Source organism: Mastomys coucha, unplaced genomic scaffold (genome assembly GCF_008632895.1).
Source record: "Mastomys coucha isolate ucsf_1 unplaced genomic scaffold, UCSF_Mcou_1 pScaffold21, whole genome shotgun sequence".
NCBI classification, from domain to species: Eukaryota; Metazoa; Chordata; class Mammalia; order Rodentia; family Muridae; genus Mastomys; species Mastomys coucha.
Window position 1 is genome coordinate 21,591,363 of NW_022196904.1, and position 14,986 is coordinate 21,606,348.

The 14,986-nt window shown below is 46.2% G+C and overlaps 2 protein-coding genes and 1 non-coding gene across 3 annotated transcripts in view; all 3 read left to right on the forward strand.

Annotated features, from left to right (window-relative positions):
- LOC116100319 (IgGFc-binding protein-like) overlaps positions 1-4,955 on the forward strand; it is a 45,599-nt gene extending 40,644 nt beyond the window's left edge. Inside the window, exons 19-21 of the mRNA XM_031384136.1 lie at positions 1,671-2,054; positions 4,416-4,687; positions 4,793-4,955. Coding sequence (XP_031239996.1) covers positions 1,671-2,054; positions 4,416-4,687; positions 4,793-4,802 — 666 coding nt within the window. The 3' untranslated portion in view covers positions 4,803-4,955. The remainder of the gene's footprint in view (positions 1-1,670; positions 2,055-4,415; positions 4,688-4,792) is intronic.
- Positions 4,956-6,264: 1,309 nt separating this feature from the next.
- The window catches only part of LOC116100320 (IgGFc-binding protein-like), a 45,686-nt gene continuing 36,964 nt past the window's right edge, over positions 6,265-14,986 (forward strand). Inside the window, 1 exon segment of the mRNA XM_031384137.1 lies at positions 6,265-6,313. Within this exon segment, the coding sequence (XP_031239997.1) occupies positions 6,265-6,313 (49 nt within the window).
- Positions 8,983-9,087, forward strand: LOC116104226. The gene has a single exon (XR_004123756.1). It is a non-coding gene; the product is annotated as a U6 spliceosomal RNA (small nuclear RNA).

Consider the following 14,986-nt stretch of genomic DNA (forward strand, 5'->3'; position numbering starts at 1 on the left):
ACCAGAGACAGGGGCTGCCCCACAACCAGAGACAGGGGCTGCCCAACAACCAGAGACAGGGGCTGCCCCACAACCAGAGACAGGGCCTGCCCAACAACCAGAGCCAGAGGCTGCCCCACAACCAGAGCCAGAGGCTGCCCCACAACCAGAGCCAGAGGCTGCCCCACAACCAGAGCCAGGGGCTGCCCCACAACCAGAGACAGGGGCTGCCCCACAACCAGAGACAGGGGCTGCCCCACAACCAGAGACAGGGGCTGCCCCACAACCAGAGACGGGGGCTGCGGGAGCAGAGGGACCTTGCTAGGCATCAAGAAGGAAGCTGGCCAGGGAAGGGACACAGGGGAAGGTTCCCTGTGTTGTGAGGTGAGCCCACTAGAGACCACCACACAGACATTCTCAAAGCTGAAAACAAAGTCTCTCCTGTCAGCCAGCATCTGCCTGGGGAACTTGGCCAAGTCTGGTAACCCCGGATCTTACAGACCTTTGCCTTTTATGTTCTAAAATCACATCCTGGTTGTCATACTTCAGTTAGCAAGAAGCAGAGCTGCTAAAGCCAAAGGCAAGGTCAGTGCATTTAGGGACTTTTCTGGAACTGTGCCCTAGGTCTTTGATGGATTAGGTCTTTGTTTCCATTTTGGCAAGCATCGGGACCTTTGTGCTGGGTCTGGAGGTCAGAATGGCGCCTCTAACACAGCATCAGTTGTATTAAAGTCATGGGGCCTGTTACACAAGGAAATGCATTCCCAGAGCACTGCCCTCTGTGCCACCGATACACTGTGGGGACGCATTCATTGTGTATGAAGTTAGCTCCTGCCGTGTTACACATCACTCCTAAGGTGTTGCTTTAGGATGATTCTATTTGTCTTATAACCCTGTTTCCAGAACTGGCCAAGGATCCCACCATCTCCTCGATTTGCTTTGCGCATCATAATCACCTGATAGGTTGAATGAAGATTATTTTGTTTCTAGACTAATGTATTTGCTTCGTTGGTGTAAGAAACCACCTAAGGCAAGCTACTTTGAGGAGAAAATCGGTTTATGAAGCTCACAGTTTTGGAGGCTAGGAATCTAAAGAGCATTCATAATGAAGGCTGTCATGAAGCCCCCCTTGACTGCATGACACCACGGGAGGAGCATGTGTATGCCTCTGCCAATGTCTCTCCCTGTTCTTAAAGAGCTGCCAGACCAAAGGGAAAAGCCACCATGGATCAATCAAGAGGGTTCTTTCTTGGTGACTTTATTAATCTAATCACTTCCCAAATTCCTCACTTCTAAACATGACGCATCCAAGCTCTTCCTACGTAACACCATAGGAATAAACACTTGCACAGGTTCGGCTAGACAAGCCGTATCCAAACCATAACAGATAGCCTGAGTTGGTTACGTTGTCTCTATGTGCTCTTTCATTCTCCAGTTGTTAACTCAGTCTTGTACTCATTGTAACCGGGTACAGTCTGAGGCAGAGACAGAATGGTGATGGGGTGGGCTGTCAAGGCTCTGGAGTCAAGACATGAACTCCACACAGCCTGGTCTCTGCTGTGTTTTGTTTACAAACCACAGGCTGAGGGCCATTGAGACTCCTGGGTAGAGGACATATAAGCCATTTCCTACTGGGAACTCTACAGTTTCCCTCTGTGTGAATGTATAACATCCATCTCTTTCTGTGCTAGGTGAACTCCTCCCTGATGTCCTCAGATTGCAGCGAGCTCTGTTGCTGCTCCGAAAGCACCGGCCTGACATGCCATGCAGCTGGCTGCCCATCTGGCCATGTCTGTGAGATCCAAGCTGGAGTTCGGGAGTGCCAGGCTGCCCGTGGTCTCTGCTCCCTCTCTGTGGGCGCCAACCTCACTACCTTTGATGGCGCTCACAATGCCATCAGCTCCCCTGGTGTCTATGAGCTTTCTTCTCGATGCCCAGGGCTCCAAAAGAATGTGCCCTGGTACAGAGTGCTTGCTGATGTCCAGCCTTGCCATGGCAATGACAACATTGTAAGCAAGATCCACATCTTCTTCCAGGATGGCATGGTGACTGTGATCCCAAGCAAGGGCGCGTGGGTAAGCCTGGGCACAGAGGGCGGGGCCGTCTTCCTTGGCTTCCCTTCTCCCTGTCACCGTGCCCTACATCCTGGGTATCCAGTGTCACCGTGCCCTACATCCTGGGTATCCAGACCTTGCAGTCTGTTTTCTCCATCCAGGTCTCTGCACTTTTCTCTGGATTAGTACCTGTCTCTCCATGTCAGCCTGGGTCCCTCTCCTTGGCCTGAGCTCTTACATTCAAGTCACAGGCTAGCTTTGCTGTTGACCCTGATCCAGACTCCACTGGTCAGCAGTGACAGGAAACCAAGTACAAACCTGAGTGCTGAGGGGACATGAATGGACTGGCTCCGTATCTGGGAAGTCCAGAGACAGCCCCCAGACAGGCCAGCTGCACTGTCAGAGTCTCCGCCTCTAGGTTTCTTACTTGTTTACCACTCGATAAACTCCATTCTCAGAGTTTTCTCTGGCAGGGTCAAAGTGTAGCCAGCATCTGCCCCATTCCAGGCTTGTAGTCTGCCAGCTTTGCTACCTCAGGCCAAAGTGACCTAACAAAGGTCCCCACAGTGTATCTCACTAGGCAGGTTTGGAATATATGCCCACTCCTGGAATTAATCACTGTGGTCTTCGGCATAGAACACTACGATTGGCCAGGCTGGGGTCGCTTGGGTAGCCATTCTCAGGGAGGGGCCGTGATTCCCCAAAGGATTCGGCAGATAGTTGTGCTATAGTTGGGCTGATAGCTAAGAAAGATTACAGAAAAGGGACTCAACCAGCAAGAGGGAAGGAGCCACCCAGTGCAATCCTAGGGACACAGACACTCCCTGCAAAGAGATCCCTACTTCTGGAATCACACAGAGTCCTCGAATCCTCTGGCAATAGTCATGGCAAAGCCTGGGAAATATCTTCAGGGGCATTCATATAAACATCAGTTCAAGTGTCCATTGTTGCTGGTTACATCAGCACCATCTGCCTAGCTTGGACGAAGCTTTCAGGAGGAACCTGGAAGACTTCAGCACTGTTGTCCACCTGAGAAGGTAGGCACAGATAAATCATCAGGGATCCTTACCAGTCAGTTGGGACCACTTCCTGCCAGTATCCAGAGCACAGCCTGGGAGCCTGGATGTGCCATGAAATCTGGGCTTTTGTGACGAATCTCAGCCCTTCTCCCTCAGTGCAAGGCCTTGTGCTGGCTCACTAATATGACTCAACTCTCCCTGCAAAGCATGCAGCCAGTGAGGCATTTTGCCCACTGAGTCTCTGTGTGCCCTTTTCTGTATCCACCTTCTTCTGCATCCATTCTTTCTCTTCCCTTGCTTGTTCCTGGAGCCTATAGCCACTCATTCTTGGGCCCATTCTTCCTCGATTCCTCCCTCCGACCCGCCCATCCATTTTCTCAGATCTGTATATGCCTTTCCCATCTGTGTATCTAGGTTCCAAATTGTGTGACAGAGAAACTCAAGTGCAAACACCTTTGAGAAAATAGTGGAAACATGTCCTGCCAAGAAATTCCCCCCACCGGGGGAAATCTAACATCAGAAAGCATAATGCATAAAGAGAACAGACAGAAGTTGGAAAGCGATCACCAGACTGCTGAGTCTGCAGCCTTTGATAAGAAACTGGAGATTTCCTGCATGATTATCACATCGCTAGAATCATTATCTTCATTCAGACATAAGCCCAGAAAAATAGCTGACAAAGTTGCCGCTGATAGAGATCAGTCACTTACAGACAATCTGGAGTGGCACCGTGAAAACTACAACTTAATAGTTTAAGCCTGAGATTCCTGATTTATCTGTCTGGTTTAAAAAAAAAAAAAAAAGTTTTGTACCAGCCTTGGAAAGTTGTAGAGAGACACTTTATACCATCTCTCCTCCTCCTTCTCCTACGATTCCTCTTCTTCTTCTTCCTCTTCCTCCCCCTCCTCCTCTTCTTCCTCATATCCTTACCAATGTATACAGAAAGATATTCTCCAAAGATTAATAAGTTACTATTGGGCCAGTGAAATGATTTGTTGGGGAAACAAGCCACCAAGTCTGATGGGACCCGAATTTGATACCTGGAACCCACAGGGTGGAAGGACAGAACTAACTTCCACAAGTTGCCAAATGGCCTCCATACTTATGTCAGGCCATGTGCATACACACAAATTTATTAATTAAGCTTATATTAGAGCAGTAAACGCTTGCATAGTGAGCTGTGTGTAGACACACACCCCTAACCATCTCTCTACCTGTCTGTCCCTCTATGTAACCCTTCTCTCTTCCAGCACTTCCCCCTTTGCTTGAACTGTCATTGTGCATGAGGACTCCCGTCTTGGTGACCCCTCAGCTCTTCTTTCACTCAAGTCTCACTTTTTCATTTCCCTTCCTCCACCACCAGGTGAATGGTCTCCGAGTGGATCTCCCAGCCACTGTCTTAACATCTGTGTCTGTGAGGAAGATGCCCGACGGCTCCATGCTTGTCCACCAGAAGGCTGGGGTCAAGTTGTGGCTTGGAAAAGATGGACACCTGGATGTGATGGTTGGTGATGACCTTGCAGCCATGCTGTGTGGGGCCTGTGGAAACTTTGATGGGGACCAAACCAATGATGCACATGGTTCTCAGGGGAAGACATCAGTAGAGAAGTGGAGAGCACAGGACTTCTCCACATGGTAAGTATGGAGAATGGAGGCCAGACTTTGGGGGACTAGGGAAAGAGGTAGTGTGGGTGGACGCTTAGTCTGCAGGATCAAGTGCTAAGTGTCTGTCTCTTGCAGTTCCAACTGATCAGTCACCACTGGCACTGAAGACATCAAGACCTGCTCCCTCCCAGAAGTTACAGTGACTGGAAGATGTCCTGTGTGTCCCTTCCCTGTCCCTCCCCCTTGCTGAGCCACTGACACCAAACCTGAAAGCATTGAGTAAATATCTAGACCCAGAGTGTCTGTCTCCTGCTGTCTCCCCAACTTTCTCCCTACTGTGGGGGACGTGGATGATGACGAGTCTTCATTAGAAGATGAAAGGTGCGTGTGTGGGTGCGTGAGCGGATGAAGAGTCAGATGGCCAGAGTGGGAGAGACGTGGGAGACTGAGAGTCACAGAATGGATGATTAGAGGCGTGGATGGATGAATGGTGGAGGGCTGGACATGAGAGGAGGTGAAGGATGGAGAAAGGAAGATAAACAGACTCTGGCCTTGCTGTTTATAAGCCCGGTGAGTCGCCCCGTTTCTCTCTGACTTGGTTTCATCACCTTTAAACACGAGGAGGGCTAGTGTTTTCTCATAGAGTTAGAGAGAGGATTTAATTCCCGATTCCAATCAAGAAGGCAAAAGTGAACAGGGAAGTTGAGGGAGACCATTGAAAGCCAAGTGGAGAACACATACATACACAAAGGAGGCAGGCTGTCAAACACTGCTGCTGGTCATTAAAAGGACAGAAAATGGATGCACCACTGGCTTTAGTACCATGGAGGACTTTTGCAACTTTTGGCCAACTGATGGAAGGAAAAACCTTATTGGAATTAGTCCAAGAAATAGAGATGGAATAAAGACAGCAAGTACAAAAGTTTCTTCCAGAGAGTTTCATTACGAACCAGCCAGAGTGGTCCTGTGTTTTACCCGCTCCATGTTCAGCTTCTAGAGTGCAGTTGGGGAGCTGGAGTCAGTTTACAGTCTGAGATGTGAGTAAAGGTGTGTGATGAGGGTGGGGGTGGGGTGGGGGCTGAGGGCAGCATGGACATGGGGAGGTGCAGGGCCACAGATTTATGGGCCGCTTAATGAAAGCTGGGACTGGACGGTGTTCGGAGTATTGATACTAAAGAGAGCAAGGTGCAGAGCTAGAAGCTGGTAGGCAGAAAGCAACACACCTGGAACTGAGGGTCTCTCAGAAGGGGGCCGTAGTAGCTGATGTTGTCTAGAGATGAGCAATTCCCAGCAGGCTGGGATCTGTGGGGCCATCTCAGCTCCACACAATTCCCAGCATACAGCACAAGCGTGACCACGGGATTGACAGCTTGGTTTGAGGACACAATCGCGGGAGAAGAGGAAAGCAAGGCACTGAGAAGCCATGGCATTCATGGGAGGTACTTGAGTTTGAGAATCATAAGGAGGAGTGTGTTGGGAGGGCTTGGAAGTTAGTGGTGCCAATACATAGTGATGCTTATGATTATACAAGGAGGGAGTACATCTTTCACTAACTGTGGACTTCAGTAGTAGAGGTCAAGAGACGAGGGAGAAAGAAGGATGCCAACATGGCGTTTGATGAGCATGAGTTGGGGTCTTATCCCTTCTACCTGTGCAGTGAGCGAGAAGATGGACTAGAAGTAAATTCTTATTATCTCGCAGGGCAGGGCGGAAAGCCGGCTCTACAAAGGAGAATGAGGGGTGGGTAGAGCAGAAATTGAGAAGCAGCTTCAGAAGGTGTTGCTGTCTGGATGGTTTTGCTCATTTCCTTCACCTGTTTGATTGTGTTTTCCTGTAGTTCTTTAAGGGATTTTGTGTTTTCTCTTGAAGGGCTTCTAGCTGTTTATCTGTGTTCTCTTGTATTTCTTTGAGGGTGCTATTTTTGTCTTTCTTAAAGTCCTGTATCATCACCATGAGAAGTGATTTTAGATCTGAATCTTGCTTTTCGAGCGTAATGGTGTGTCCAGGACTTGCTATGGTGGGAGAATTGGGTTCTGATGATGCCACGTGACCTTGGTTTGTGTTGTTTATTTTCTTACGCTTGCCCCCGAGTGGTAACAGAGGAGATCCAAACAGAGGGCTGATTCCTAGTCACTCAAGATCACATGAATTTGTTTTTAATAGAAAAAATACAGTAACTCAAGGTCAGCATCCTGGTTGGGCACTTGCAGAATCTTTAATTTTATCAATTAACTTTACTTTCTATTACCAATGTGGGGGAGATAAGAGAGAGAGCTTGATCAAACATTATGTGGTCAGATGATAACTTGTGGGAGGTGGGTTTCTCCTTTCGCCATGAGGGTCCCATGGATTAAACTCAGGTAGTTGGGGTTGGGGGAAAGTGTTATTCCCTGCTAGATTGTCTCACTGGCCCTAACTTCACCCCTGAGTTATACTTTCCTGTTGGGTATTTGAGGCCACGCTAGAGACCAACAATCTTTTCTTTTTTTTACTGTTAAGCTAATCAGGACTCAGCTGGGAGTAGTGGCACATGCTTTTAATCGCAGCAGGTGGATCTCTGTGAGGCCAACCTGATCTCCAAATCAAGTTCTAGGACAGCCAAGGCTACACAGAGAAACCCTGTCTCAAAAAAGAAAAACAAAACAGATAATCAAGACTCAGTAAGGTCACTCTCGGGGCCTTGGGAGGTGTCCCTTGGATCCATTGGCTTTTCCTCCAGCAGTTGGGCTGGATGTCTCAGGGTCTTCCTGACCATGTGGTTTCTCTTGGACTCATTGGGGCCATTTCTTCCTTCAGTGGCTTTCTTTACAGGATATACACGGTTGCCATCTAAACCCTGGTGACTCCAGGACTGCTCTGATCAATGGAAGAGGTGACTTATCAGAGTTTTGGGGCTACTTTAGAGAAGTCATGTCATCTCCCAGGTCCTGGATGATCTTGCAGAGCAAGGGACATATTGTGGGTGTCCTCTTAGTCCCTGTATCTTCTTTGGCTTTGACCCCCAAGCTTTAGTTGAACCCCCAAAGGAAACTTGCAGTTCTCCTGAAGAGGATGTGGTGGGCCTTCATTCAACTCTTCTGTAACATTCAAAATAAACATGGCTTTAAGTAAATTCTGATTTTATTAAAGACTCAGGTCCTACACAGTTAAAAAGCCTGATAAACAGAAAACACAAGTAATTATCTTGATAAACATGAAATATTTGTATATTTGTTCTTTAAGCCAGCTCTTATAAATGTTACCAAGAACAGATCAATATCTTAAGAAAACCTCCTTGTTCTAAATAGAGAACAAGGCTTTAGTTTTATAACAGTGTGCTGAGTTTTGATGCTAAGAAATTTAAACCCATTTGTGAAAATGTTTTTGGCTTTTTTGTTGTTGGTTTTTTTTTTTTTTTTTTTTTTTTTTTTTTTTTTTTTTTTTTTTTTTTTTTTTTGAGACAGGGTTTCTCCGGGTAGTCCTGGCTGTCATGGAACTCACTCTGTAGACCAGGCTGGCCTCAAACTCACAGAGACCTGTCTGCCTCTGCCTCCCAAGTGCTAGAATCAAAGGCATGGACCACCACTACCCAGCAAGAAATTTAAATCTTTTAAGTGTATGTATGTGTGTGAGAGAGAAAGAGATAGACAGAGACAGAGAGAGACATAGACAGAGACAGAGACAGAGACAGAGAGAGACAGAGACAGAGAGAGACAGAGACAGAGACAGAGAGAGACATAGACAGAGACAGAGACAGAGAGAGACAGAGACAGAGACAGAGAGAGACAGAGACAGAGACAGAGACAGACAGAGACAGAGACAGACAGAGACAGAGACAGACAGAGACAGAGACAGAGAGAGACATAGACAGAGACAGAGAGAGACAGAGACAGAGACAGAGACAGACAGAGACAGAGAGAGACAGAGACAGAGACAGAGACAGACAGAGACAGAGACAGAGACAGACAGAGACAGAGACAGAGAGAGACAGAGACAGAGAGAGACAGAGACAGAGACAGAGACAGAGAGAGACAGAGACAGACAGAGACAGAGACAGAGAGAGACAGAGAGAGACAGAGACAGAGAGAGACAGAGACAGAGAGACAGAGACAGAGACAGAGACAGAGATAGAGACAGATTCCTGAAGATCTATTGCCCTCTTACCTGGACCTTCTGCAACATGCCTTGTTCAAAAATATTTTATTTTTATCCTTTCTTACTAAGAGCACATCCGACATCCTTGTCTATATCTGCCCCCTACTTTTTGGCTCCTTTCTATAACTGTTCCCTTCCTTATGAGACAGAGCAACACCACAACGTGTACCAACTTATTCAAAGGACGCCGAGTGCTGGCTTGAGCAGCACATACATTAAACTTGAACAACGCAGAGAAGATTAGTGTGCCCCTGCGTAAGGATGACACACAAACTCGTGAGGCGTTCCATATTTTTATGAACTTGAGTGGGAAAAAAAGGGATGTTGAACTCAAACACATTTGTGGCAGAATAAAAGAAACTACAGTCACCCGTCCTTGTGGCGTTAGAGTGTAAGGTTCTTGTCTACTGAGAGGCTTGGGTGGGATCCATTTCAGAGTCTAAGATACAAGCTAGCATATTTAGTATGTTAAACTCCAACAAGAGGTTCCCATAGTAACAAAGCTCTCAAAGGACAAAGGACACTGAACTGAAAAACTCACTACCAACAATTAGCAAGAAAAAGTAGAAGGAAGAGAAGATATATGAAGAAAAACAAAGTTTTGTGTGGTACCCCTGTAACTGTAGCTTAGGGTACTACAGGCTCCCCTGTGGGGCTGGAGGATGTAGCAAATAGTTATTTTTTTCATAGAAGACCCAAGGGAGAGAGAACACAGTGGTACAAGCTGAACAGGAGCCTCACTGTTGACTCTGGAATAGAAAGATGAGCCCAGAACATTTGTCCTTCTTACAGTATCTTCCACTTAACAGAGAATAAGCTAGTGGTAATCCAGGAAGCTTGCATTCCCAGGGGCTTGGCGTTGGCCCCCTGGCCTCAGCATCTGCAGTATCCAGAGCCAGCCCTTTCTGGAGTTAAGGTCTTGGGATGTAGATCTCAGGACATAGCATCTGCCTGGGTATCCATCCTCCCATTTTCCCATTTGCATGTTCATCCTTTCCAACAAGGAATCATGAAATGCTGTCAGGGGCTGGGGGTTGGGGGGAGGCTTGGTGTTAGGAAGAACAGGCAATGCTTTTCAAACAGTACCTTTATAAAATGAGATCATGCTTAATTTCACTCCCCGCCAAATTTTTGTCTGGTGACAAGTACGTTAAGTAATAGAGGGAAGGCTTGTGAACAGGAAGAGAGCATATGAGTCTGGCTCCAACTTGAAGCATTTACAGAGGTCAGGGCTGTGCTGTAAGGCCATAAAGATCTGAACACAAGGAACTTCTGTCCATTTACCCGAGTTCGGGGAAAAGAGATACAACTAGAAGATAGTGTTAAAACCTGGGCTCTTGATCTTAGGCCAGACCCAAACATCCTCCAGTTTGTTGCATCCAAACTGTGTCACAGAGAAGCTGCAAGCGTTTTTTTTTTCCTTAAGCAATTGGGGTTCATATTTGGCTCTACGTTTTAATGATGTAGGGTGAGGAGAAAGGTATCCCTTAGTCATACCTGCCCAGGGGGGTGAGAAGTGAGAGTAGGCCCTCCACCCGAGGAGCCTGGGATTTAGTCACCCGCTTCCTTGTGCTTCCACATACACATACTGTAACTAAGGGACCAAGGTTGGATACAATTCCTGAGACTGGGTATCCAGCAAGTTCTGTCCCCCTTATTATCCCAGTCCCCCTAATTATGGCAAGGCCTGACAGTGCTCACCTGGGGCCAGAGTAAGTAGCCAGACTGAAAGACCCAAAGAAAACCAAATTAGAGCCTGTCCGAGCTGAGGTAAGCTGCACCAACTCCTCCATGGGACACACCATAATTACCCCACTCCGGTGTGTTAGGCGTCTGACTAAGCAGTTTGAGGTCCTGGGCCTGCTTCAGTAGGGCTTATAGCCAAACTACTCATGCCCCCCCTACACACACTTTTACAGACATACACGCACACATATACACACACATACACACACGCATACACATACATACACACACACATACACACACACACTCACATACACATACACAGACACTCACACATATACATACACACACACACACAGACATACACACACATATACATACATACACACACACATATACACACATACACACAGAGACATACACATACACACACATACACATACAGACATACACATACACACACAGACATACACATACACAGACATACACACATAACACACACATACACACACAGACATACACACACATACACACACACACACACACATACACACACATATACACATATACAGACATACACACACAAAGACATATACACACACATACACACACAGACATACACATACACAGACATACACACATATACACGCATACACATACATATACACACACATACACACACACACATATATACACACAGACACACACAGACACACACAGACATATACATATACACACATACACACACAGATATACACACACATATACACACATATACACACACAGATATACACACACATATACACACATATACACACAACATATACACACACATACACACACAGACATACACACACACATATACACACACAGACATACATACACACAGACATACACACATACACATACACACACACACACACACACACACATACACAGGGTCTACAAGAGGCTTTGGTAAATTGCTGAACATCTGGGCATTTAGGGAATTTTACACCTGTCAGAGGAAGAAATGAAATAGTAAAACCAGGTGGGAGTGGACACTAAGCAAGGGCTGTGCATGGTGTCAGAATGAGAGACAGACAGTTGCAAGACAGGTTCTGGCGGGCAAGACTGGCCACCATCATGTGCTTGGGAGCCGGCACTGTGCTAATTTCTATGGGGGTTACTTCAGAGCTGTCTCATCTAGCAGGGTCTCATGTGGCTGGCCTGATTTTTATCAAATAAAGTAACTCAGGGCATTGTAGGGAAGACAAGCCTCTGACGGCCATGTCCTCTCAGGGTATTGTAGGGAAGACAAGCCTCCGACGGCCATGTCCTCTCAAGCAAGAGTATCATTCCATGGAACTCAGGGATAGGGAGTGGAAATCTCCCACAGCTCCCTGTACTAGAGGCATCCATTAAATGCTAGGTGGTCCTCTGTAACAACAAGGGGGGGATATAGCTCAGCCCTGCTGCTGCTCATGCCTGAGAGGACCCTAAAAAGAATTGCAGAACAAGCCAGAATAGAGAGTACACACTCAGACTGAGACTCTCACAGAAAGTATGTCCCTGAAATACTCATACTGCTAGCTGAGTTATACAGTTATGCAGGGATAACAAGAAACCATAGGTTCGATATTTATATAAGTGGTTTATGCATATTTATGAGGTGAATAGACTAGGTGTGGGGTAAGGTGACCCTTTCCCCTCACAAATTATAGCAGATTGGATCCATTTTAGGGCTTTTCTTCTTACAAGCCTCTTCCAAATACCTCGAGAGGGTTCTAAACCACAAAATAGAAGGTATTATAATCAAGCCAGGCTCCTTTGAGGATGCAGAGCCTTCATTTGAGTGCGTGCGCAGCAGCTGAGGAAGGTCCCTGGTACCATAGCCTCAACACAGCAGAAAGACCTTAACTGTAGCTTCTCATAACAGGACCTTCAACTCAAGAGTACAGTAGCCTGTTGGGACAAAGCTACAAAATACTGCACAGTTTCCTCCACTACATATCTATCTTCCCAGCTTCAATCCCCCCCCCCCCGTTGAAGTGTATGGGTATTGATGTTATCAGTGGATTAATCCATCAGTGCACTTACATATTTATGGAATTTTTGATAGGTTGTAGAACTAAGAGGCAGGGCCTGATTGAAGAAAGTAGGGCATGTCCTAAAATAGTCTACCTATCTATCTATCTATCTATCTATCTATCTATCTATCTATCTATCTAATTATCTATCATTTATCATCTATTATGTAGCTAGCTAGATAACTTCATCTATCATCTACCTACCTACCTATCTATCTTTTCTGCTACAATGTCCCACTGTTATGATGTTATTGACTTGCCACTGGCTGAAAAGGAATGGGCCCAGGTGACCATGAACTAAAATTACCACCACCGTGAGTGAAAATAAACCTTCAGTTCTCCTTAGATTGTTTAATTCAGATACTTTTGCCACAGCAGTGAGAAATTACTTACACAGAGATGTTTAAACATGTCAGCTGGGGAGCATTTCAGATTCATACTATAGGATTCCACCCCAATTCCAGTAACGTAAAGGCCATCTGATAATGCAAAATGCCAAAACACATAATCCGAGAGTCCCCCAATGTTCAGCAGCTCCAGTCTTAGTCAAAAGTCCAACAATCTCCTCTGGGACTCAAGGCACTGCTAGCTATGAGCCCTTAAATAATAAAATGTTACATTCTTCCATCGCCCAATGGCATCGAGTAAATATTCTCATTCTATGAAAAATGGTAACAAGGAAAGACTGGAGCAAAGACATACCCCAAACCAGCAGAGCAAATATTAAACACTGTAGCTACAGCCCAGAATTTAGAGCATACAATTGCATCATTGGCTCCACCTGGGTTCTTATGGGCTTGGTCATACTTACTCCCCCAACGCCTTGCCATTTGCAGCACACATGACCTTTACTCTATCAGGCTCCAGTCGGTGCTGGAAGCCTTCCTTGACATACATGCAATGCTCCTGGCATTACCACCACCATCCTAAGGTGTCCATTGCAACTTAGGGTTTAGCTCCACTACCTCAGGCATTGACTTACGAGGACTACCCCACATGGACTCTGTCTCTGCTACATAGAGCCTGACAGAGCCTTTCTTCCGTAGCCTTGGTGCAAGCCTCAATAATCACCTTACTGTAACAGTCTTAGTGCATGCCTGCAGAGCCATCGCTAACTAACGTGCATGATGCCAAGGTCTGCTGCCAAGGTCTGCTGCCAACGCAAGGTGCAGGTGAATTCATTTAGACGATGGCTACAATGGCCTCTTAGTTCCTGTGCCTCTGAACCAAGAAACATTTCCCTGCAGGGTCATTTTTGAGCAAGACACCCCTTCCTCTGCACATTTCTCTTCTTAAAGAAGATCCTTTCTATACATGTCATACCCCAAAAACTTCAGTAGGAGGAGTACCTTCCTTGAGGCACCTCCCGGATTGTGTGAAGCTTCTCTTCAGTTGTCCTGGTATTTTAAACAATTGTGTTGGTTCTCACTCACCTTGTCTGTAGTTTTAAATGCTCTTGGGTTCCCAAACTACACATTATTCCACCTTGCTGCCCCACTTTCTCTGTCTGCTCTTGTTTTATACCTGATTAGAAGCAGCAGGTAGTGATTCCTCTATCAAATCACTCCATTACTTTGAAATTCAGCCTCAACTCGATTTTTCATGGGCAGCGTGTAGCAAAGGTCTTTGCCAGAATGGAGCATGAGTAGCCTTTACCCCAATTCCCAATTACCTGATGAGTACCATCTCTATTGTCCACATTTCTATTGGCATTTTGGCCGATTTCAAATTCCACCACATTAGCCATGTATGCTCAGCTACCACCCCCCAAACCAGTTACTTCCTCAAGCCAGTTCCAAAGCACAAGGCGCACATGGTCAGGTTTAATTGTATATATTAAAACCTCCTCTTCTCTGGACCAATTTTCTGTATCTGTAACTTTTATCATTGTTGTGATAAAGCACCTGAAAGAAGTAATGAGAGAAGAAGAAATTCTTTTGGCTCATGGTTTGAGAGAGTACAGTCCATCATGGTTCACAAGGCATCATGGCTGGAGTGACTCCATCCAAAGCATGAGCATGGGTGGCTGGTCACCTCAAGCAAGCAAGAATCAGAGCAGGACAGAAACAGGGACATGTATAATCTTCCAGGCTTGACCCTAGGAGCTTACTTCTATTTATGAGGCCTTATGTCCCAAACCTCATAATCCACAACTTCACAAAGTTACTGGTTACTGACAAACACATGTTAAAATACAATATCCTGGGGAGACATTTCAGATTCAACCAATAATATCATGGTTTGTACTGGCCTTTTGGGAGTCACTGACTATATCCCAGAAAGCTCAAACTCCCTCTGCTACTTCTTCTGCACCCTGATATCCCATATCATATCTCAAGAAAATTCTCAGTTAGGTGAGAGTAAGGCATAGATCCACCCCAACATTAGCCAGTCCCTTTGTCATGGAGAGAGATGGGCTAGGGAGTATTTCAAATACCAA